Source organism: Pelophylax lessonae (assembly GCF_965119305.1).
Source record: "Pelophylax lessonae genome assembly, chromosome: 1".
Lineage (NCBI taxonomy): Eukaryota > Metazoa > Chordata > Amphibia > Anura > Ranidae > Pelophylax > Pelophylax lessonae.
Genome location: NC_138768.1, coordinates 116977201 through 117003406, shown reverse-complemented (window position 1 = coordinate 117003406; position 26206 = coordinate 116977201). Strand labels below are relative to the sequence as shown.

Sequence of the window (26206 nt, the reverse complement as noted above, 5' to 3'; positions counted from 1 at the left end):
GGGAGATCTCGTTGTCTATGTTGTCCAAAAAGGTCGCCTTTTTGGTTGCGATCACTTCGGCTCGCAAAGTGTCGGAGCTGGCGGCTTTGTCCTGCAAGTCTCCGTATCTGGTTATTCACTTGGATAAGGTGGTCTTGCGACCTAATCCTTCTTTTCTTCCGAAGCGAGTTTCGGAATTCCATCTCAATGAGGATATTGTCTTGCCTTCGCTGTGCGCGAAGCCTAAACATCCGAAAGAGGTGAGGCTGCATTCTTTGGATGTTCGGGCGATTAGGGTTTACCTTAAATCGACTAAGTCTTTTCGAAAGACGGATTCTTTGTTTGTTCTTCCAGAGGGTCCTCGGAAGGGCATGGCGGCGTCGGCCTCTACCATCGCCAAATGGATCAGGCAGACCATTGAACAGGCATATGTCTTGCAGGGGAAAGTTCCCCCTATGCCTGTGAAGGCGCACTCTACTAGATCTCTGAGTACGTCTTGGGCCTGTCGTCATGGGGCTTCTGTAGCCCAGGTGTGTAAGGCGGCAACCTGGTCGAACGTACACACTTTCACAAAATTCTACAAGGTAGATGTTCAGGCATCGGCGGATGCTTCCTTTGGCCGCAAGGTTCTTAGTGCGGCAGTTCCCTAGGGTCCCTTGTTGGGACCCCTGGCTGTTGGGATACGTTTTTTATCCCCTGGTTATTTGTTTTTCCTGGGTTGTTGCTCCTGTTGAGCAAGTTTTTTTCCTGTTGCCCAGCTGGTTTCCTTCCTTTGGTAAGGTTCCTTTCTTTAATGCGGAGACTGCGTTGCCTTACGGCGCGGATGCGTTTCCCACCCCTCATGTTTGCACTGCTTTGGGGCGTCCCCATTGTGACGAATATGAAGAGGCGGCGACTGTCGGAGGACGTAAGAGAAAACGGAATTTTTGTAAAATCTTACCTGTAAAATTCCTTTCTCTGAGTCCTCCGACAGTCGCCGCCCCCGCCCCTCTTTTGGGGTTTGGTTGTATACTCTACTGCTTTTCCACTGAAACTGAGATATGGTTGCAGGAAGTAGGAGGGTATTGACTGAGGGGACCACCCCTTGAGGGTGGGATATGTTAAAAGCTTTAATGTTAACATATTCTGTTGCCTAGCTACTCCTTCGGAGCAAAGTCTAATACCCCATTGTGACGAATATGAAGAGGCGGCGACTGTCGGAGGACTCAGAGAAAGGAATTTTACAGGTAAGATTTTACAAAAATTCCTTTATTTCAATGGCCACCATTTTAATTGCTGCGACTCCAAAAAAGGTTCCTGCACTACATGTAAGCGACTTGGGTGCCATAGAGTGTAAAGGTCGCATGAAAGTCATTGGAAATCACGCAGCTTTGAGAACGGAACATTACTGAACTGATATAACAAAATGCTTTCACTGATATAATGGATCAAAAGCGAGCAAATGAGAAGTTCATAATAAGGGTTCACATAGACTTTGATGACCAGCAAATGTCTTTTACTGCTTAAAGCGGTAGTATCCCGCTTTTTGACACTTTTACCTACAGGTAAGCCTATAGTAAGGCTTACCTGTAGGTACAAATAATGTCTCCTAAACCGGCATGGTTTAGGAGATATTTACAGTGCATGCAGCCGCTCGCGCGAGCGGCGCATGCGCTCTGAAGGTCCGGGGGGACCTTCAATTATCTTGCCGGGAGCTTGCCGGAAAAATCACTCCCGCGCAAATGCGCGGGAGTGACGTCATCGCGGCTCCGGCCAATCATCGCGCCGGAGCCGTCTCTTCCGGCCAATCACCGCGCCGGAGCCGCCGAACCCGGAAGAGACGGCGAGGGATCATGGCAGCGCCCGCAGCGATGTCCGGGGGTCCGTGTCGGGGCTTCGTTCTAAGGTAAGTTACACATAATGGGCTAGTATGCGATGCATACTAGCCCATTATGCCTTTGTCTTGCAGGTTTTTTTTTTTTTTTTTTTTGTTTCTAGGGTTTACAACCGCTTTAATTATATAGCAAAGTGTGATATTAATCTGAAACTTTTCTGACAGGCAAGCTGATATAGCAGAGCCCATTATTCACAGATCAATAAACTTGTCAGATGCTATTTACATATGTTTGGTCATGGCACACAAAGAGGCAAGGGAAGTCTCTTCCTCCAAAGACTATCCCACTGCGTTTAGTATTCATTATTTTACCAGAAAAGTCATTCATGGGGAACCTTGGTAAAAACAAAAGGCATTAGTAACTGTTCATAATATCAGATGTCAACTAGGACTGTTCTTCACATCTTTTTATAAAGCAGAAATCGTCAAGGTTTGCCTCTTTTCAGTCAGATATGGCACTTTTCCACTGCAAGTACCGGCTCGGCCCTGCTTGGCCCGGTTTGCTTTTCCACTGCTGGTACCGCATGGTATAGTGTCGGAACGGTTCGGTACGGTACGGTATAGGTTTGCTTTTCCACTAAAGTAGTACTAAGATAAGTGGGTGGGATAACAACGGGGTGGGTGGGATTCTCTGACCAATCAGTGGCTAGTAGTGACTGCAGGATTGTGGGATATGGTACCAGTTTACACCATTTACTTGCTTTATAAATATTCACCAATTTACGACTCTGATGCAAACGATTCTCTTGTTTTGAATGGATAAATGTTAACCACTTGACCTCCAAAAGGTTTTATCCCCTTCATGACCAGGGCATTTTTTGCTATTCAGCACTGTGCTACTTTAACTGGCGATTGTGCGGTCATGCAACACTGTACCCAAATTAAATTGATATCACGCAAATAGAGCTTTCTTTTGGTGGTACAGTATCTGATCACCACTGGGTTTTTTATTATATAAATGAAAAAAAGAACAAAAATGTTTAAAAAAAAAAAAAAAAAGAAAGAAAACGACTTTCTATTATAAAACACATCCAATACAAAAGTCTCTATGTGTATATTAACCACTTAAGGACCAGGCCTATTTCTGACACCTGTTTATGCAGCAAGGTTTCCAGGCCTGTGGCCTGATGTGGGTCTGCCATTAGGACCTGTACTCTCTCCAGCCTATGTGAGCTGTGACCCTGGGTGTGACAACTGAAGCAGCGACGACTCCGGCATCTTTGTGGTTTTTATTTGGTTTAAAGGGGATGGGGGAAGGGAATGAGTGGGATACTCCTTGAGGCTTGGCCTTGAATTAATTACATATGGGACTTTGCTCTTGAAAAATGCCCCTTGGCGCTTCCTTGATGCCAGCCAACATTCACTACCGCTATATAGCCTGTAGAAGACGAAAGTGCTGAATCCTCGACTATTAGTCCAGAAGATCCAGGACTGAGAACTGTAGAACTCCTGACACTACTGTGCTGTGGAAGTCACAGAATACTGTCCCCCCGCTTTGGCTAGCTTGAGGTAGTATGTAGTAGAACTCTGTATAGCTGTACTTGCAACTGACACACTCTGTACAATTCAGGGCCCAACCGCAGGCTCCTCCCCTTTCACTTAAACTCTTCAGGGTCCACTGACTATGTACCCCTCTGTAGCCTTAGGGTCCTCAGCCTAGGTACCCCCTTTACAGCTAGCTGACTCTGGATCCCAGAACCTCTTCCGGAGTGGTCCCCTCTAACTTCAGGCAGACCCCCAGGGGCAATCCTCAGTACTAACGACCTTTGTAGGCTTTCCTGGGACTGGACCCCTCTCTCTCTCCGCAGGCTCTCGGATCCCCTCAGCTCAACTCAGCACGCTCTGGACACTCAGGCGACACCCGAGACATCCACCTTCCTCAAACAGGAGGAGAGACAGCCGCACTCTCCTTCCTGGGACTCTGCTCCCGCCAAAGACACCGTGCCATGCACTTCCCCAAAACTTATACCCACTCCCAGAATCCTTTGCAGCCTAATCTGCCTTCTGGGGTAGTTACAAGCCTGGATGTGTCCCCTGATTGGGCTTCCCACACTGCCCTATGAGAAGCCTCTCACAGCAGCCAGTGGGGAGACTTCTCCCCTCAGCAGGCACATCAGGAAGCCCTGACACCCTACCTAACAAATCACAGCCCTGCTGTTAACCACTTAAGCCCCGGAAGACTTTACCCCCTTCCTGACCAGGGGGTATTTTGCGATTCGGCACTGCGTGACTTTAACGGACAATTGTGCGGTCGTGCGACGCTCTACCTAAACAAATTTGACGTCCTTTTTTTCCCACAAACAGAGCTTTCTTTTGGTGGTATTTGATCACCTGTGCAAATTTATTTTTTTTTTTTTTTGATCATGCGCTATAAACAAAAAAAGAGCGACAATTTTGCAAAAGCAGCAATATTTTTCACTTTTTTTTTATATGAAATCCCCCCCCCCCCCCCAAAAAAAATGTAAAATTCTAAATTTTTTAACATTTTCGGCCAATTTGTTTTATGCTACATATGTTTGGTAAAAAAAATCGCAAAAAGCGTATTTTGATTGGTTTGCGCAAAAGTTATCGCGTTTACAACAAAGGGAAAGATTTTTGTCATTTTTGTTGTTTTTTTTATTAACGCGTAATGGCGGCGATCTGCGTTTTTTTTTTTTTTTTGGCGGGACTGCGGACAGATCGGACCCTTGACTGACATTTTTGACACTTTTGGGGTTACCAGTGACATTACTGCAGTAATCAGTGCTATACATATGCACTATTGCTGTAAAATGACACTGGTAGTGAAGGGGTGGTGTGTGTCCCTAGGGGCGTGATTCTAACTGTGATTGGCTGTGGCTTGAGCTGTAGGAACAGTGATCAACGGTCCTACATAGTAGAACCGTATGATCACTGTTTCTACACAGGGGAGAATGACAGGCGGCTTGTTTACATCAGCCGCCTGCCTTTCTCCCTCTCCACCCGACGATCGAGAGTGACTGGCGGACATCGGGTCTGCCGGTCACACGCGCGGAGGAGTCCGTGACCGCGCGGCAGCACGCCTCCGGCGGCGCGCGCTCGCTCCCCAGAGCCTTACAGGCTAGTGACGTACCCATACGTCACTTTGCCTGTGAGGGGCTGACCGCCGCAGCATATGTACTTGCGGCGGTTGGCAAGTGGTTAAGCAGACAAGGCCCACTATACATTTACCTAGCACCTACCTGTAGGGTGCTACACTTACAAGATAAAATCAGTATTTTTTGCTAGAAAATTACTTAGAACCCCCAAACATTATTATTATTATTTTTTTTTTAAACTACGACCCTCCAGTTTTTCAGGAACTACAATTCCCATTATGCCTAGTCATGTATGTGAATGTCAGAGTTTTACAATGCCTCATGGGACGTTGTAGTTCTGCAACAGCTGCAGGGCTGTAGTTTGGTAATCCCTGTCCTAGAGAATAAAATGACAATAATTGCAATAATTTGTCACACTGTATTTGCGAAGCAGTCTTACAAACGCAATTTATTTTGGAAAAAAATACACTTTTTTAAATAAAAAAACAGTTAAGTTAGCCCAGTTTTTTCTATAATGTGAAAGATAATGTTACACCGAGTAAAAAGATACCCAACATGTAATGCTTCAAAATTTTGCACACATTGGTACTTAAAAATACCCATAGGAGACGCATTAAAAACTTCTACAGGTTACCAGTTTAGAGTTACGGCGGAGGTCTTGGGCTAGAATTCTGGCTCTCGCTCTACAATCGCGGTGATACCTCACAGGTGGTTTAAACACCGTTTAGATATATGGGCGCGACCTGCATATGCCTTCACCTCTGCGCGCAAACTCTTAGGGACAGGGTATTTTAAATTATTTTATTTTTTCTTATTTACCTTTTTATTTTTTATTTTTACACTGTCCCTTTAAAAAAACATTTTTGTTGATCACTTTTATTCCTATTACAAGAATGTAAACATCCCTTGTAATAGAAATAAGCAGGGCAGGTCCTCTTTTTAATGTGAGATCTGGGGTAAAGATCTGGGGCCTCAGATCTCACAACTACCCTTAAAAAGCAAAAAAAAAAAAATGGGCCCTTTAGGGCGGTTGGGAGGAAGCGAAGTATGATGTCGCTCCGGTCCTCCAAGGCCATAGAGTCAAGTGGGGCCATCTTGCTCTCACTCAAGTTCCTGCCTGGGACATGGACGGATTGGATAGTTTTCCCCGCTACTAATGGCTCCGGTAAGCGGGGAAAACTACTAGGAAGCGGTGGGAGGGTGCACCTCTCCCGCCACCCATAAAAGTGATCCAGCAGCAAATGGCTGGGACCACTTCTATGTGAAAGAGGACCGCTTGCCCTGTAAGAAAATATCGGGGTTATGGCCACTGTCTGCTGCCATAACACTGGTATTTAACATCAAAGTACTGACGTAAAACTGCAGAAGTGGTTAATTGGTTTTTGTGAAAGTTATAGCACCTACAAACTATGATATACTAGACTTTACGCAGCTATGAACGCTATACTGTAATGGCGGTTATCAGCGACTTTCAGTGTGACTTTATTAGGGTGGCGGCCAGTCTGGCGCTAACAGACACTGGCTGGGAGACTGACGTTGCTAGTGACACTAATACAGTGATCAGTAGGGATGCACTGAAATTATCGGCCGAAATGAGCCTATCTCATTTCGGCCGATAATGGGTTAACATTGCCGAAAATAAATATGGCCGCTGTGGGGAAGGAGGAGGGCGCAGCGCAGGGCAGGTTTTAAAAGTCCCGCCTCTGGCCGGCCGTCCGCCTCTTAATGACGTCCCTACTACGATCTGTGCATTATGAATGGACATACCAGGCGGGGGGGGCGGGGCGAGTGGCCGCTATAGATCTATGTGAATTATCCCTGTCAGCTCAGCGCGACTATGTGTGAATGAGAACAGAAGTGACCTGACACCGGGCGGGGAGGCGGGCGGAGCGGCCGCTATTAGCTGTAACTATGTGAGAGCTTCACTTCCCTGACAGGCATGTATCTCCGCTGTCAGGGAAGTGAAGCTCTCACATAGTTACAGCTAATAGCGGCCGCTCCGCCCGCCCCCCCGCCCGGTGTCAGGTCACTTCTGTTCTCATTCACACATAGTCGTGCTGAGCTGACAGGGAAGGATCACATAGATCTATAGCGGCCGCTCGCCCCGCCCCCCGCCTGGTATGTCAATTCATAATGCACAGATCGTAGTAGGGACGTCATTGAGAGGCGGTGCCGCCGGCCAGAGGCGGGACTTTTGAATGAAGGACACCCGAGGAGGGGGACGCTGAGGCGATGGGGAGCTGGTATTTCTATTATGCAGCATGAGGGGGTTAATGTATTGTCACTGCTGGTCACTCATCTATTAGTGATCGACCAGTGGCAGGTAATTAACCCCTTTGTGCTGCATTAGTGCAAACAGTATCAGTGTTAATTAACACTGGTTGCACTGATACTAGTTGCACTAATGCAGCACAAAGGGGTTAATTACCTGCCACTGGTCGATCACTAATAGATGAGTGACCAGCAGTGACAATACATTAACCCCTCATGCTTCATAATACAAATATCATTGGTAATTAAATTAACCTCTTGCCAACCCATCACAGTACATATACTGTGACAGGGTGGCAGCGACAGGTGTACGTCGCTGCCTGTTTTTGGTGTATGCCCCTGTTCTATCCATTTTAAATTTTTTTGGGGGAAAAAGTCATTTTCGGTTTCTGTTTCGGTTTTCGGCCAAGGGCATCCTGCATTTTCAGTTTCGGTTTCGGCCCAAAATTTTCATTTCGGTCATCCCTAGTTTTAATCTTTCCCACATAAGAAAATCATGAAAATAAGTCTTGTCCCTGGATGGCTACACTCACTCTTGCACTGTATCTATGGAAAGATTGTTACCCAGGCTGGACTTCATGTGGGACTTTGTCCATCTTCATTACATTGGGGGCTGCATATCTGGCAATATCAACAGATAATTTCTGCACTTGTTGAAAATGTTATTTATATAAAAAAAGAAAATGAATGCATCCAGTACTAAGAAGTAATAAACTGTAATATATGTAATATGTTTTGTTTTTAGTTATCTATTAAAAGCACATTTAATTAGTATTTTTCATGTCAATCCCAGGTTATACAGCAGCAAGACATTCATAAAAATGACGATGGGCTCAAATGTCCCCAAAACCCTAAGAATGGCTTCCAGTCTGGCCGGCAATAGGAATCTCATGAGGTGGGACTTGTCACCAGAAAGCATCCAGACCCGGACGGAGGAACTCATTGCAAGAACAAAGAGTGTTTATGATGCTGTGGCTGCATTGGATGTAGAGGAAGTCACATATGAGAACACTGTAAAAGTCTTAGCGGATCTGGAACTTGAATATGCAGGTGAAGCTTTGCTACTAATAAAAGACCCCAAAAAAGGAAGTAGTGTGTCAAGTTTATAAAATTTGTCCAATAAGAAGGAAAAGCCCCACAGCGGGAAAACCTTTTATATACTTGACATATATTCACTGAGACACTCTATTGCTAATAATACTAAAGCCAAACGCCAGCCTATTTTTTGGAATTGAGTTGGGAAAATTTTGAACCTTTTTAGTTTTAGGGGGGCCCACATGGAGTTTCTAACAAGTAATGGTTGCTGTAACAAAAATTTAAAGGAAAGGTTTACTTTTTTAAAAGTTCCCACCAGCCTGTTCTCCCTAACCCACTAGCCTAATCTACCCAGATGGTTACTTACCTCTGTCAGACAGGAGAGGCCTCCTTCAGTGTTTATTGGTCTTCTGCACAGTTAGTCCCCATTGACTTGAATGAAGCCATACTCCTAGAGTCTCCAGTACACTCTTTGGCTCAATACAAATCTATGGGGACCACTGCACAGGTATTGCCAGTGCTGGAGAATATTTTGGACCAGAGGAGGGTAAACACCTGAGACCTAAGCGTTTCTTTTGAAATTATTACCATTTATGAAGGTTTCAAAAAGCACAACTTGCAAGAAAATCTGTCACTGTGAAGCACCCCCCAAAACCCGGGCCCCTGAAGTATTTCAACCTTTCCAAAGGTTGATGCTTGTAAATGCCCTCAGTGAATTTCACAGTGCAATGCAGCACTTTAACAATTTAATAAAGGATGCACCAAATTGCATTGTGGGATACACTGGGGATGTTCATCAATATGAAATTCTATCGTCTGCCAAAGTGTGGAGCCTAGCATTTAAGTTACATAGTGTGTGTTTGCTTTTAACCGTACATTGTATACCCCTGTATGTTGTGGTCTCTAAGGTGCCCATCTAATAGTTTTTTAAACTATCAATGCTCCCTGCTGATACGACTGCTTGTGGAAGAGAATTCCACATCCTTACCGCTCTTACAGTGAAGAACCCCTTACGCACTTTAAGGTTAAACCGCCTTTCCTCTAGTTTTAGTGAGTGGCCAAGTGTCTTATTGTATTAAGTATGTTGGCATTGACTTTTTCGATCATGTTATAAAGAAATAAAAAGTAGAAGATTATTGGTTGCTGTGGGTAACACCATTTCTTCTTTTTCAGATGCTTTCATTTAAATGGCATGCTACTAAAAGGCTAACTGTGAATTTATCCTGAGTTTTCTTTTTCTTTTTTTCCCCAACAGTGGAGAGAACCATGTTAGATTTCCCACAGCACGTCTCCCCGAGTAGGGAATTGCGGTCAGCCAGTACACTAGCTGACAAGATACTTTCTGACTTTGATGTTGAGATGACTATGAGAGAGGATATTTTTAAACGTATTCTCCATTTTTATGTAAGTATAGCGTTGTGTTATGTACCGCACACACATCATGCTTTGATGTCATTTGTTTTCTTTACACAATAATACATATGTCTTGAATTGTGTACCAACTGAAGCAACAGTTCATTTTAGTCATCCAACAACAGCTAATGTAACTTGTTGGAATGGAATGACAAGCTCATTGGCTCTAATTGCACCACCTTTTTTTGGTGGTCTAAGACAATTTATTGGTCCAATGATGCCCATCTCTGACCTTTTTAGACTACACCAAATTCCTTCTCACACACCTGGATACATTAATTAAAAGATTTTACACTTCATTCTAAATATGAAAAAATTTGCTTACAAGTTGATGGGAAGAGAGGAGGATTCTCAATGTTGTATGCTCCCTTGAACTCCTTTTGCTTATAAACATACATGACTGCCTGGAAAGTGGTTCTAGGGAAACTATTAATTTTAATTTGTGGCCCCTGGTGGTCCTGTGTCGAACCTAACTTCAAGGATTTGTCTAGGCGGCACTTGGTTCCCTCATGTCTTCTGCTGATAAGAAAAGGTATTTGGAGATTTATATTTACTAAAATAATTGCATTTCCATGTTCTGTGTACTGTCGGAGACTAGATATAGTGAATGCAGGCTCCTGGCTTTAAAAAAATGATTTACCCACGTGTGGCCTTTCTAAATAGAACCTATTCAAACTCCCTAAACACTCTCAGTTCCTTTTTATATTGCTGGATGAAAAAATATCCATAGCACAGAACTGGAAGACAGCGTTGATTTCCATAGCTACTGTCAAGATTAAAATGTAAAATTGACTAGCATTGTAAATTGTACAAAAAGAAAAAATTGGCATGGTCTGTAACCCCTAGATTTGCTACCTAAATTAAAAAAACGAGGTTTATAACTGGCCCTTCTTCAACCCAAACAAATAGATTTTTAGCTTTCTATCTGCCCTGGCCATCGCAATTCAATAATTTAGATGCCCCTATTTCTTCTTCTTCTCCTCCTCCTTCTTTTATCTTTCTTTTCTCTCTTCACATTGTTCTTCTGAACGTATAAAGCCACCTGTATGTCTATAGTCTGACAATACTGTGAATTAGGATGTACTTCTTTTACCCAATGACCACTTATAGTACTTTTTACAATACCAATGTGAAATAATGACAGTAGCAGTAGTGGCAAATACATTTTAATTACAACTTTTATTGTAAACCTTCATTAAAAATCTATTATAAGATAAACATAAAGGTAGGCTTTACTGCATAACAAATCATTGCGAGTAATAAAGAAAGGATCTTACTGATTGGATCCTTGTAAAATCGGCCATAGATGGAGCGAAAAACAGCCGGTTTGGCAGGGACCGTTTAAATTTGTTCAATCAGTTGGCAGGCTGGTGGTACCCACGTCGGTCCATTGATCGACTTACAACCAGCCTGTCAGATTCTTTACATGCGATTACTGCCAGCAGCTATAGCCACTAGCAGTAATCATCGTGTTCTGCCAGAAGGTTCTCTGCCCGCAATACACAATAGAGCTGCGGGAGGGATTCCCCCTTCAACACTAGCTGTGTTAATGGGGGAATCAAGTGATTTTCTTTCCTTTCACCTGTGATTGCTTAAGTTTTTCTTTTATGTAGAACTACCATCAGAGTGCTTGGCACTTTTTGAATAGGACCCAGTGATTTATTATGTTCCTGTGTCTTTTTGTTGTTTAGCTGGAATAAAATAAAAAAACATATAGATTAATTTGTCTAAAATTGTTTTATATTTTGTAAAAATCTAAGCTTATCTCATGAATATTTATAGCAAATGCAAGACCTCAAACAACTAGGCCCGGAGGTTAGGCGATATCTGGAAAAGTCTGTTCAGATTGGAAAACGAAATGGACTCCATCTTCCCCCAGAAGTGCAGAGTGTGAGTACTGAAAGAAAAATCGCAGTTAAGCATAGCATCTGTTAACAACATTTCAATGCAGTTGTATACATAAAGAAGTTTTATTTTTTGTCTTGTAACATTTTTTAAGTGTATGTGAACTACAGTATAACAAATGGGAAATTGTACAATAGCACAAACACAGGAACATATTGACCGCATCCCGTTAGAACAATAATGGCTAAACTTTAGGAGCCATTTTAATCTACTGCTACAGAGAGATTTAGCAGCTTGTTGACAATTGCCTCATTTGCGGAGCATTAATTTCAGTGTACTGCAGTTGAAGAGTTTGCCAGCAGAAGCTTTAATCCTCAACAGTAGGAGATTAAAGTAGTGATGCAACCCTTACTGGATGGCATGCAGTTTGCCAAGGCACGGTGTATCCTAAACAATTGCTGTGGTTTTTTTTTTTTTCATTTAGAAAATTCTGTTTTCACCTTTCTTTCTTTCTTTCTTCCTTCCTTTTTTTTAAACATTTTATTATTGTTGATCTCCTCCATCCTCTCTCTGAAGACAGTGAAGGGTGCATGTCATTGCTCAGGGCAGGCTTCCTGAAGGTGAATGTGGTGGAACATTACTGCAGAATGAGCGGTGGCATTGCCGCTTATAGCCTCATCTGGAAGTGAAGGTGACTGGGTGACAACATAGGAGTGCAACTCCTTTTTTCTCTTTCGTTCATCGATGGACACAGCACTCCATAAATCATAACTAGTGGGTTATATTGCCTCCTCCAGGAGTAGGACTAGGCAGAATAAAAAACACCTGGCTATTGGCCATCCTCAGCTGGTATATAACCCCCCTCTCTGCTCTAGGTAATCAGTTTTAATCTGTCTAGTCAGGAGTAAGGACCTAGGCTCCCGGCTGGGATCTCTGGTCCTAGCAATTTTCTCCTTCCTTACATTTTTTTTTTTTTTTTCTCGGGAGATCTACAATAAACTGCTGGGGTGGGTGACGGGCTGGATAATCTAGATCCAGTGGTCACCCCAGCCAGCGAGCACGTGCAGACCAAAGCTACGCGCTAGGTCGGCTGTGACATAGCCTCACAGACAGAGGCTGGTCCGCGAGTTAAACATCTCACAGGGTCGCATACGACCGGGCTTGGGTCTGAGTGGCATCAGTCCCTTGGCCGACAGCTTCCCTACTTTGGTGGGGAGGAGTTCTGTCTGGAGAGTTACCGGCACCATGAAAGGTTAAGTAACAGTCCCCCCTCTCCCCTTTTGGTGGTTCTCTTTGGGATGGAGGCATGTAACCTCCAGGGACAGTCAGACCTGCAGGTTCCCTCTTCCCATCCTTAAATCCGTTACTGAGCTGGGCTTCCCCCATTCCTTTTCCCCCTTGTCTGGACCTAGAGCGTGGTGGGGGTCTCAGGGCAGAGAATGCAGCAGAGACCCCACTCTGTAAGGGTCCTGGGATAATGTGTATCCCGCGCTGGTAGTCTGGAAGGGTTCCAGTGTAGGAGACCCCTAGGTGCATGCCCTGCTGTTTGCAGTGTGGGTATAGTGCAGGGGGGGTCCCAGTGAGGAGTGCACAACAGAGTCTCCCCTAAACCTGTGTCCTACCTTCAGGGGTGTCCCCTTCCAGAGGGTGCAGGGTTACAGAGTGCAAGAAAGATCCTGGCAGCATGCTTCAGTGTTTGTAGCTGATGGTGGCCATTTTCCATTAGTTTGGCTGGTCTCAGGTTGGCGGCCATGTTTCTGTAGCTGGATGATGTCACGGGGCCATTTTCACTTAGTCTGGGAGATGCTGGAGACAACTGAAGCCTTGTGGGGATACCGAAGTGCCTCCTCTTACTCCTTAGTTTCCTTTTCCTGTGCTGGGACATATTAACAGGGATAGCATCCATGATGATGCTGGGTTCGAATTCTCTGCGCTCCTCTGGTCGGTAGGGTGAATCTTTGGGGGTCCCCGTTATCTCTCTCTGCTGATAGATACCCTGAGCCTTGAGGGGATCCTTTAGTGGTGCCAAAAGAGCGTTTTTGTACTGCAAGGTCCTCCTTTTCCCCACTGACCCCCTCATGGAGGTGGCAGGTCCCTCAGAACCCCAGCTTCCCATGGTTGCACTGAAGGCGGTCCTGCAGTCCTTAGTGTTCTGGGTGGAAGTGGCGTGTTGGCAAATGCCCAGGAGGAAGCCTCCCCCGCCTTCCCCTGCTCAAGCTCTCTCATCTGATTCTGAGCCTGATGCCGCCGTGGATGCAGCCCATCAAGGGGGATTTAATATCGCACCCCCTGATCCATCCGATAGGATGATTCCTCCGTGGTCGCATCAGCTGATGAAAAACTGCTAGTAAATGCACTTATGACTGCAGTGCGTGAGACTTTAAAAATGGAGGATGTGGCTGATGTAGCTACAGATGTGACTGTGTCGTTTGGTACGCACAAGTCGCATCATACTCCAAAGGTGTTTCCTTACAGTATGTGCCTTATTTTGACAGGTTTTCCTGTAAGGAATGGGGAACAACCAAAATTACCCTTTGTGGTCCCCAAACCTTTTGCTGTACTTTACCCTTTTGAAGAGTCCCTTTTAAAAAAGTGGACAAGTCCACCAGTGGTGGACTCTCCTGTTTCCAGGTTTAATAAAGCAACCATGATCCCAGTAGAGAAATACTTTTAGGACCCAGCTGACAAGAAAGCGGAAGCTGTGGCACGCAGCATGTTTACCATGGCTGGTTCGGCATTGCGGCCAGTCTTTGCATCAGCCCTGGTGTCTCAGACCCGAACTGAATGGGCCAAGCTTTAGCGCCAGGGCCTGGGGGGTGAGCAGGTCCCCGCTGCTTATGTTGATTTAGCGGACCAGTTGGTCCATGGGCTGCAGTTTATTTGTGATGCAGCTTTGGATACACCTCCTGTGCTGTCCAAATGTTCTTTTTCAGCGGTGGTGATTGGGAGCGTGCTGTGGCTTAAGAATTGGTCCGCAGACCAAACCTCTAAGAAAACTCTCATTGATCTGCCCTTTAAGGTGATCGCTTGTTTAGGGCTACCCTGTATGACATCATTAAGGGTATCAAGGGGGGAGAGTACCTCGCCGCAGACGGGGGCCCTCCTTCTGAGCCCATAGAAAATTTTTTCATGCTTCTGGGATGGAGAAAAAGGTAAATAGATCTTTTAAATCTTCCCCGGGAGGTTCCAAGCAACCTTGGTCTGGTAACCTTAGAGCCACCTTTTTCAGACCAGAAGTCAAGACTCCTTCAGCATGAAGCCATTATTGGGGTGGGGGAACATCTTTGCTGGTTTCCAGCCTCGTGGACTTCTTTGATGAGCGTCAAGGAGATCCACAAAATGTCTCTTATGGGGGTACCCAGAAAGGTAACAAGGCTTGTCCTTTTTCAGGTTTTTTTAGGTCCTGAGTTCTGCTTGTGTGAATTTAATTCCTGCAAAGGTTCAGGTGATGTCCGAACTACCTAAGGTCCCCCCTATCCCTGTCCAGGGAATTAATTTACCTAGGTCTGATTCTATTTCTGATCAGGGTGGTCTTTCCTCTGCACAAACTTCAGGGACAACAGGCCATGATTCACCAGTTTATGTCACACAGATAGTTCTCTCTCCCATTTTGCATACAGGTTTTGAGTCTGGTGGTATCCATCTTCAAGACAGTTCTGTTTGCACAGTCCTACATGCAGCTCCTTTAGCAGGTTCGGTTCCACAGGAGGATACCGAAGTTCGTAAAGAGGTCCTCTGACAGACACCACAGGCATCAAGGGCCACGGTAAGGCCAGTATTATCCTCAGCTAAGTCTTCTTCTGCAGTTCCTGCGAGGAATCAAGAGCAAGGATCTTCCAATCATCTTGGTGGCTTCTCAGAGAAGACTAGTTGTGCCAAGGGCTAATCTACCATCCCGCTTTACAGACGCTGGTTTTAATGGCTTAGCGATTGAAAGCCAGGTACTGAGGGATAGAGGTCTGTCTGGATCAGTGATCCCTACTATGATGAACGCGAGGAAGTCGACTCTCAGCAAGATATACCATTGTGCGTAGAAAGCGTACATTTCTTGGTGTGAGTCGATTGGCGCTCATCTTTGATCCTTTTCTGTGGCTCGGATTTTAACCTTTCTTACACAGGACGGTGATCAGAAGTTGGACTTGAGTACCATCAAGGGCCAGGTGTCTGCCTTGGCAATCTTCTTTCAGCGACCCCCTAGCCACGCACTCTTTCGTTTTTTCCTTCATTCAGGGGGTGCGACGTGTGGCTCCACCTTTACGGTCTCTTTTTTGCTGCCATGGGTTTTAAATTTAGGGTTTTCAGTTCTCCAGAAACCTCCATTTGAGAATATTCACGAGATTCCTTTGCCTAGGTTATCCCAGAAGGTGACATTCTTGGTGGCTGTTACCTTGGCCCACAGGATATCGGAATTGGGGGCATTATCCTGTCGCAGTCCCTATTTAGTGGTCCATAGAGATAAAATGGTCCCTGTCCATCGTTCCTGCCCAAAATTGTCTCTGACTTCCATTTGAATGAGGACATTGTGTTGCCTTCATTGTGTCCCAAACTTGCTCATCCCAAGGAATTTGGTTTGCATACCTTGGATGTGGTTCTTGCGATTCAAGTGTATCTGGCAGCTACTGAGTCTTTTCGGAGGTCAGATTGTTTTTTTGTGGTTACGGACGGACCAAGAAAAGGGTTGGCCGCTTCTTCGGCTATCATTTCCAGATGGATCAGACAGACGGTGACTCAGGCCTATTCCATTAAAGGTCAAGTTCCACCTTTCCCTGTCACGGTGCATTTTACTTGGGCACTGAGGGCTTTTTGGGCCTTTCGTCATCAGGCTTCAATATCGCAAGTTTGCAAGGCGGCCATTTGGTCATCTGTGTATACCTTCACAAAATTCTATAAGGTAGATACTTTGGCATCTGCGGATGCTTCTTTTGGCCGCAAAGTTTTGCTGGCTGCTGTTTAAGAGGGGCTGTTCCCTCTCCAGGGTTGTTTAAAGAAAAACTTTTATTTTTCAGAAAGGGTTCCTGTGTCCTAGTTAACCACTTGCCGACCGCTCACATTGAGTGTACTGCGGCAAAATGTCTCGTTATCGTCCAGCGACGTAGACCTACGTCGCTGGACTCCTCCACTTGTGGGCGGCGCGCTTCCGCTTCAGACACAGCGGGAGTCGGGCCAGGGGAGGAGAGGCGGTGATCACCACCGCTCTTCCCCGATTGTCGGGGATCGAGTGAGGAAATCTGCCCGCTTGTGTAAACAAAGCGGGCGGATCTCCTCTGTGACAGGCAGGGACAGATTACAGGATTCAGCATAGCTGAACCTGTGATCTGTGCCTGTGTCACTCAATCCCCTCCCCCCCACACACGTCAGTAAGCACCAGGCATACAGTTAACCCCTTGATCACCAATAAAGTTATCCCCTTCCCTGCCAGTGTCATTATTACAGTAACAGTGCATATGTATAGCACTGATTACTGTAGTAATGTCACTGGTACCCCCAAAAGTGTCAAAAATGTCAGGGGTCCGATCTGTCCGCCGCAATGTCGCAGTCCCGCAAAAAAGACTTTAGGAAAGAAGTTCCCCTTGGGGTGGGACTTTAAAGGCACAAGTAATAATTTATAACTTCAAAAAAGCATTATACAAAATATTAAATTTATTGAAAGAATACATATACAAAAAATTGTTAAAAGCATATGGCAAGCTGTATACAGTTCATGAGGTCATGTGGCAAAAGAGATACCGCTGTAATGAAGGTAAGTGCCCGACGCGTTTCAGAGACACAAGTCAGAATTCCTTCTTCAGGGGAAACCTTTAAATAGCGGTAGAATCTGCCAAATGACACTTTAAAGTGTATGCCTGCCAATAATATTAAAAGCAAATAGCTGGATTGCTCTCATCACTGCACTGGGGTGTCTTGTTGGGGAAAGCGAATGACTTAGAAATAAAGACACATCATGTAAGCACGTTCCAATTTGTGTGTGCCCGTCAGCCGAAAGCTGAATGGGGACAGCTGAAACCCAAGAAACTGGGAGATCTTAGCAGTGCATCAAACATCCACCTTCAGGCAAGTGAGCAATACAGTCCCGCAAAAAAAATCGCAGATCGCCGCCATTACTAGTTAAAAAAAAAAAAACAATAAAAATTACATAAATTTCCCGTAGTTAGTAGCTGCGATAACTTTTGCGCAAACCAATCAAAATACGCTTATTGCGATTTATTTATTTATTTATTTTTTTACCAAACATATGTAGCAGAAAACAAATTGGCCTAAAATGTTAAAAAATTTAGATTTTTACTTTTTTTTTTTTTTTTTTTTGGGGGGAATTTCATATAAAGAAATGTGAAAAATATTGTTATTTTTTCAAAATTGTTGCTCTTTTTTTGTTTATAGCGCAAAAAGTAAAAATCGCACAGGTGATCAAATACCATGAAAAGAAAGCTCTATTTGTGGGGGAAAAATGACATAAATATAATTTAGGTACAGCTTTTCAGGACCGCGCAATTGTCCGTTAAAGTAACGCAGTGCCGAATCGCAAAATATGGCCTGGTCAGGAATGGGGTAAAATATTCTGGTCTTAAAGCGGTTAAAAATACGCTCATTGAGAATTTTTTTGTCAAAGACATGTAGCTAAATACATCTTGGCCTAAATATATGACAAAAATTGAATATATTGGATATTTTTTAACTGTCAAAGTAGAAAAATATTGTTGTTTTTTCAAAATTTTCGCTCTTTTTCTATTAATATCGCAAAAAATGAAAAGTGCAGAGGTGATCAAATACCACCAAAAGAAAGCTCTGTTTGTGGGAAAAAAAGGACGTAAATTTTGTTTGGGTACCGCGTTGCATGACCACGCAATTGTCAGTTAAAGTCGCACAGTGCCAAGTTGCAAAAAGTGGCCTGGACGTAAAGCAGGAAAATCCTCCGGTGGTAAAGTGGTTAAAGAGGAAGTAAACCCTCCTCTGCAAGTTGTACCTATAGGTAAGCCTATGATAAGACTTACCTATAGGTACTGTAAATATCTCCTAAACATGTACCATTTATGAGATATTTACCTTAGACGCAGCCAGTGACATCACTGGCGCATGCGCTCTGAAGGAACGGCCGCTGGTGCCGTTCCTTCAGGGCCCCGTGCCGTGACCGTCGGCTCCCGCGCAGGAGTGATGTCACCGCGGCTCCGGCCAATTGGATGGCCGGATGCTGCGATCCCGGAAGATGGGCGACTGAACATGTCGCCCGTCATAGAGGTAAGCGGGCGGCACGGCGGGGGCTCGTTCTAAGGTAAGTATTTCATAATGAGCTAGTATGCAATGCATACTAGCTCACTATGGGTTTCTCTTTCAGGTTGGAAAAAATAAAATAAAATTTGGGTTTACAACCTCTTTAAGGGCTTGTTATGTTTTAGCCTTGGGCTATTTTCCCCACTTCTCATTTTCCTTTTGGCACTGCTTTTGGACGTCCCACTAGTTATGATTTATGGAGCGCTGTGTCCGTTGACGAAAGAGAAAATGGGATTTTTGTACTTACCGTAAAATCCATTTCATCGACGGACACAGCACCCACCCCTCTATGGAGTTCTGATACTTCTAATACTGCTTGCTACTAAACTGATTACGTAGAGCAGAGAGGGGGGTTATAGACCAGCTGATGACTGCCCATGAGTGTAGCCAGGTGTTTTTTGTTCTGCCTAGTCCCACTCCTGGAGGAGGCAATATAACCTACTCGTTATGATTTATGGAGCGCAGTGTCCGTCAATGAAGTCAGAAATTGATTTTATGGTAAGTACAAAAATCTAATTTACAAAAGCTACAGCATTAAAGGATTTAAAATGGGATGTTTGTAATTGCAATAACATGATAAAGCTTATACAAGATTTTAGTGATTAGGTTGACCTGAAAGAAAAGTTGGATGTACCACATCGCACAGCAAGCCCGTGCCTATAGTTGGCAGGGGCAAAGAGATGGTTTTTCTTTTTTCATCAGTAGAAATAAAATTTATGCCAATACGTTTATTTACATATTGTCACAATTATCAAAACCAGGCAAGGGTCATAAAATATGAAGTGTTCTGTTTAAAATAGTCATTCTAGTGGGATGGGGGTGTTACCTTGGGTGTCAAAGTTTAAAATCCTACATGCTTATATGATGGAAATTCATCTGTGACTAACATAAAAATGTTGATTGTCATACATTCTGAATCACTGACATACAAGTGAAATTTAAAAGTGACTAAAATGGCATTTAATGCATTTTCTGCATTAAGGTATATATGAACCGTCACCTTGTAAAACAACCCATTCAGTTTAAAATAGAAAGGGATAGCAAAACATTTGTGTATAGCTAAATTATCACATACCCTCTATTCTCAGCTGCATAAGGATCTTAGAGGTGGGGGAGGAGAAACAGCAGCACACTAAACATCCTGGTGAATGGATGTTCGGGGGGAGTTCAGTGCAAGTCTATACATTATTCATTGGAGGAAAGCAGGCTGGGTTCTCAGCACATCTAGAAAACTGACCATGCTGGGCTCTCATGCCTATTGTGGTCCGTTTTTTATTAGGAAAGCAGAGGGACTGGCAGGAACACCAGAGATTTCACACAAAGGAAGCCATACAAAGAGAACAGGATACTTTTTCATACACTCAGTACATGGTGCCGCAGATGCATATCAGGAATATGAAATGTTGGGTTAACGTATTCTTTAAGGTAATAAAACCTTTCAAAAACTGCTCCCCCCAGCCCCCCTTAAACAATTACCTGAGACCATTATTGATCCAGTGCTGTGCTTGTCTGCAGCAGCTTTTCTCCCCCACAGGAGACTGGGCTGCAATGGGAGCCATTGGTTCCTGCTGCTGTCAGTCATATCCCGTGAGGAGGCAGCGGGGCTTGCTGTGTGGCACTTTTAGAAAAAATGAAGCCAAGATTGCTGATGGGGGACTGCTGAAATGGAGGTTCGGGACCACTCTGTGCAAAACTGTTGCACAGAGCAGGTAAGTATAACATGTTTATTATTTTCAGAAAAAAAAGCAGCTTTAAAACAGTTTTCAATCAGAAATTATGATTCACATACTTATTTGGTGCGGGTAATTCACAAATCACTGAAACCAACCTGATAAGTGGGCATCTAATTCTATTATAGCATTGATTTGTAACGGTCTAGTCTAGGTATAAACAAAAAAGAGGATCAAGCACGCCGCCCAGGTAATCAATGTTTTGTAAAACACAAACGAGGGAATCAGAACAAACTGCTGCCAACTAGCTGCAGGTGGTCCCACATTGAACATAGGAAAAAATGTATCAGCGAATGTTTGTATTCCCCTCTATAACTGAGTAGTGTTCTCTATATACCTAAAGTGCTAATGCGTCACTGCCTCGTGAATCTTACATAATCATATCTAAAAAACAGTACAAAAAGTTTTAAACAATCACCAAGTCAAAAAGTGCAAGTGCAATAGGATCTGCGCAGCGCAATCAAAAATTGCTCATCAAAAAGTGCTAGTGCAAAATAAATGTCAAAATATCTGTGCAAGATCATCAAAACCAATATAGGATGAGAATATATGAAAATATATGTAATAAAATATATGGATATATGAAAATATCTATCTATCTATCTATCTATCTATCTATCTATCTATCTATCTATCTATCTATCTATCTATCTATCTATCTATCTATCTATCTATCTATCTATCTATAAAAAAACAATATTAATTCATCAATAAACTCATATAAAACATGTGCAATATCAAATGCAAAATGATTGTAAAAATGATTTTAAAAAAAAAAGGGGTAAACAGTCTTCTTTAAAGACCCAAGTGAATATAGAAGGTGCAAAAGTGCAAAAAAAGAATCTATCAAATGATGCAATTTCTTCTGTGAAAACACCCAGCATGCTTCTTCTTCCACCGTGTCCCCCCAAACTGTTTCACCAGATTGGGTAGCTGGTCAGATTATAAACCAGCAAATGCGGCTTTTATATATATATATATATATATATATATATATATATATATATATATATATATATATATATATATATATATATATATATATATATATGATATAACATAATATAATTTCCAGCAGGTTGGTCCTAATTCCAAAGGCTGGTCTTCCCCATCTTCCCATATAAATATTTTCACAGGGATTGGCAAGGGTAAGAATCCAAGGAAGAATCCAAATCGCGTAATTCCGTAAAAATAATCTTCACTTATTTATTAAAATATAGGCTTATACACTCACATTGTTAAGGCTACGTTCACATGTGGGCGTAGCGGATCACGGGCAGAATCACAGCGATTCTGCCCGCGATCCGGAATCATTGCAAATCGCGGGACACCTGTGCGATGCCCGTGATTTGCAATGGCACCCCAAACGCTGTGCGATGTTGCCGCGATTTCCGCCTGCCGAATCGTGGTAACATCGCGCAAACAGAATCGCGGGACGCATGACGCACAAAAGAAGCTCCTGTACCTTTTTGGGTTTCATGCGTTCCGCGATTCTGTTTGCGTGATTCGGCAGGCGGAAATTGCGGGAACATCGCACAGCGTTTGGGGTGCTATTGCAAATCACGAGCATCGCACAGGCGTCCCGCGATTTGCAGTGATTCCGGATCGCGGGCAGAATCGCGGTGATTCTGCCCTTTATCCGCTACGCCCACATGTAAACGTAGCCTTTGTGTCTACCCGACACTGAGGATACAAAGTATTCATCCTTCACTCCCTCCGGCTGCATATAACAAGCCGTGAGTGTAAGGTAGAGCTGTGCCGTGATGTTCGACGTCCTGGGCCCACCCTACTAGTTTCTTTCTTTTTGATTTGTTTTTTGATTGCACTGCACAGATCCTATTGCACTTGCAATTTTTTGATTTGGTGATTGTTTAACATTTTTTGTACTGTTTTTTTTTTAGATATTATTATGTAAGATTCTTGAGGCACTGTGAAGCATTAGCACTTTAGATATATAGAGAACACTACTCAGTTATAGGGGGGGAATACTAACATGTGCCGATACATTTTTTTTTCCTATAGTCTAGGTATAAGTATCATGGAATTTGACTGATGTTGGCCTGTCCTGGCCAGTAATACTGCAGGATGTGCCAAAAAAATCAGGTACTACTATTCTATTTTATTTCAGCGTGAATTTTTTGGGCAATGAAAGCAAAGCCTGTTTTGTTTTTTTCAAAGAATTAGCAAAAATAGTGAGATACAATTTTACACCACACAATGAGGGAGAAAGCATAAATTTGCTTTAGTAAATTAAGCCGCTTGCCAATTTATTATGGAAACTAAGAACTTTTCGGAAAGTAGACACCCTAGGCTTTTTGCTGAGAGGCACGTTGAATATTTTGCAGATCTCGCTTTTTTTCAAAAAGTTTTAAAAATTTAAAAAATAAAAAAAATACATTTCTCTTTGGTTCATTGACCCTTGGTTATGCTGCTCTCCTTAGGAGTAGGACTAGGCGGAAACAAAACTTGACTACACCCCTAGGGCAGTCCTAGGGGGAATACTTCCCACTTCCTACTATAGGACTTCAGTTTTTTCTGCCTAGTCAGGAGTAGGGACCTGGTTCCCTGCTGGGATCTCTGGTCCTAGCATTCTTTCCTTTTTACATGGATTTTTGTCTTTGTTTATTATTTTTTTTTGTGACAATATTAAGGGTGGCCCCCGGATTAACCATAGAGTCACTGGTACAAGTGTCACCACCTGGCCCACTCTCAGAAGCTGCGGGGCCCTCTGGGTCTCAGTTTACCCTGGCGGCCATGACAGCAGTCCTACAGTCACTTGTGTCAAAGGTTGATATGGCCTTTCAAAAGTGGCCTAGCAAGAAGCGCCCTCCCGCCTTCACCTACACAGTTGTATGCCCCAGTTAAATGAAAAGCTGTAAGTAAGTTGCCAACATCCCTATTATCTAGACAAAAATGGACAAGGGGTCCCCCTTGGGTGCGGGATTTTAACGGCAAATACACTTCCACAGAGAAGTAAAATTAAATCATTTTATTAATGGCAAAAAGATCAAATAGATCTGTTAATGATCTGAGGTATACAAATAAAGATAAATAATACAATATATACAAAGATAGTGTGTGGGTGTAAAACCAAAGAAATAGAAATGATAATGGTACATATACTTGGTGGTATATGTTTAATTTGAAGGAAATCCTCCCACCCGACGCGTTTCAGGCGCATAGGCCTTTCTTCAGGGGTCTGGATGTAGAGAGATTTGATTTCCTAGATAACATAGTAGATAATGTTTGCATTAGTTACACAGGTTATAGTGTGTTACATTAATATTCCTACAAGGATATAACAAAGTGGTTGGTCATTACATATGTGGATATCATCATGGATATTCAGAAATGCATACCTATGGAGTCGTCAGATTGAGTCACTGCTGGTAAAAGCAAAGAAGAAGTCTGCTGTGTGGAGTGCCGACTGTGCACCAACGGGTCCCTGCAGATGTTGTCCCTCCCGCATGTGGCTTCAATGAGGATGCCAAATGAGAGGTCGCGGAGGCGTCTGTGGTGGCACATATAGGGAAATATGCAGAGTATGTTGTATTGTTTAGATTAGAATGCAGTCTGTTAATGGAGTAGTTTTTGTGAGTTGTAAGGTAAAGAGGAATGTACCTGGTACAAAGTACCAGTGCGTCTGTGGGAGAGGGTTGCTGATTGAAAAGAATCCAAGTGCAGGGAAGTATGTTTCCAGCTTGGGGTTAATTTCCTGCAATGTATACAGGTCCCTCTCAAAAAATTAGCATATTGTGATAAAGTTCATTATTTTCTGTAATGTACTGATAAACATTAGACTTTCATATATTTTAGATTCATTACACACAACTGAAGTAGTGCAAGCCTTTTATTGTTTTAATATTGATGATTTTGGCATACAGCTCATGAAAACCCAAAATTCCTATCTCAAAAAATTAGCATATTTCATCTGACCAATAAAAGAAAAGTGTTTTTAATACAAAAAAAGTCAACCTTCAAATAATTATGTTTAGTTATGCACTCAATACTTGGTCGGGAATCCTTTCGCAGAAATGACTGCTTCAATGCGGCGTGGCATGGAGGCAATCAGCCTGTCGCACTGCTGAGGTGTTATGGGGGGGCGCCCAAAAGAGGACAGTTGTATCAAAATAAGGGAGTGGGGGTGGTGAAATTTGTACAGATGATTGCATGTGCAGCTGAAGAATTGAGATTGTAAAAATGACTTGGTCATAGGGCCTGGAAGATGTTATTTATTTTTCCCAGCCTCCAAGAAGGTGGTGGTGGAATAACTGAGATTTGTGACAAAGGTGCTAGTACCTGTGAGATACACTGGGTCTCGCACTCACCCCTTTTCCCCCTCAATATGGGGTATTAAATGCAGGCAGGGATGGTCTCCACACACACAGTAGGTAAGAAACAAACTTTGGGGTTCAGTCTTTTTGGATGGGCAAACCTCAGGAGGATCCTCCGGATGCGGGTCCAATCTGAGTGCTCAAAACAAAGAAAGCCCCATGGTGTAGTATATAAGTACAATTTGAAGGCAAGTGTAATAAACTCACAGTTCAGGCTGAACCCCGAAGTTTGTTTCTTGCTGTGTGTGTGGAGACCATCCCTGCCTGCGTTTAATACCCCATATTGAGGGGGAAAAGGGGTGAGTGCGATACCCAGTGTATCTCACAGGTACTAGCACCTTTGTCACAAATCTCAGTTATTCCACCACCTTTTTCCTTTGCACCAGCAATGCTCCCAGCACAGTAGTGTTAAAAGGTTCACCTTTATTTGTTTATGGACAACATTTTTACTTTGATTCAATACCCGCACAAAGAACTGCACTGGCATCAATCAGGTGGGTCTATCTAGATGCATGAAAGTATACATGTCTTTATCCTAATGTGCATTGACACATTCATTTGAACATATCTTATAGAATTTAACTGACCTTGAGCATGCAGTGTATTTTATATGAAAGTAAAAAAGTTTCAACAATCCCTGAAAAAAATTGGACCCAACGTAGTGGTTTCCATGAATTTGTACACTCTGAGAATTGGGAGTTTCTGTGCTCAGGAATGCTTAGTCTTGGACAGAAGTAAACACTCAGGGAAACAGTTGTATATAGAAGCTTTAATTTTAAGTACCCAGGTAAGAGGAGCACCTCCATTTCCCCAAAGGATCGGATGTTAAATGAAACTTGTATGAGAGCAAGATGCAGGCTGAAAATACTATTTACCTGGCTATCATTGTCATAAATGAAGGTTTGCAAGGGCAGCTTAATTATTACAAGTTTTGGAAATTCCACATCATTATTTTTGACCTAAAACGTTATTTGTTTGTCATTTTGTCTAATTTTTCATTGCGAAAATGTTTTAATATCCTGTTTCCTGTTCTTATTCAGGAAATAAAGAGCATGAAAAAAATGATCAGTCAGCTAAGTATTGATTTCAATAAAAATCTCAATGAAGACAACACATTTCTAGTCTTTACAAAAGAGGAATTGGGTAAGAGTTTCACTGCACTTACATCTGTAATGCTGTCAGTTTAGATTCAAGTTGAGTTGAAATAGTGATTACTGATTCTTTAGCATCCTATTTTTGAGAAATTGTAACGTGGGCCACTTTTGGCTTCAAAGCTGCGCAAGTGCTTAAGAATAATCTAATAATCTGATTGGAATTAAATCCTTTGCTTTTGTTGCTTTTGTTGCGTTTGTTTTTTTGTTTTTTTTTGGTCTCCTGCACTAATTTACTGTATAACTATGCAAC

General features: G+C 43.1%; 1 protein-coding gene across 1 annotated transcript in view; it reads left to right on the top strand.

Annotated features, from left to right (window-relative positions):
- NLN (neurolysin) overlaps positions 1 to 26206 on the top strand; it is a 154081-nt gene that overhangs the window by 26071 nt on the left and 101804 nt on the right. Inside the window, exons 2-5 of the mRNA XM_082243101.1 lie at positions 7973 to 8229; positions 9470 to 9618; positions 11410 to 11517; positions 25843 to 25945. Of these exons, the coding sequence (XP_082099227.1) occupies positions 7973 to 8229; positions 9470 to 9618; positions 11410 to 11517; positions 25843 to 25945 (617 nt within the window). The remainder of the gene's footprint in view (positions 1 to 7972; positions 8230 to 9469; positions 9619 to 11409; positions 11518 to 25842; positions 25946 to 26206) is intronic.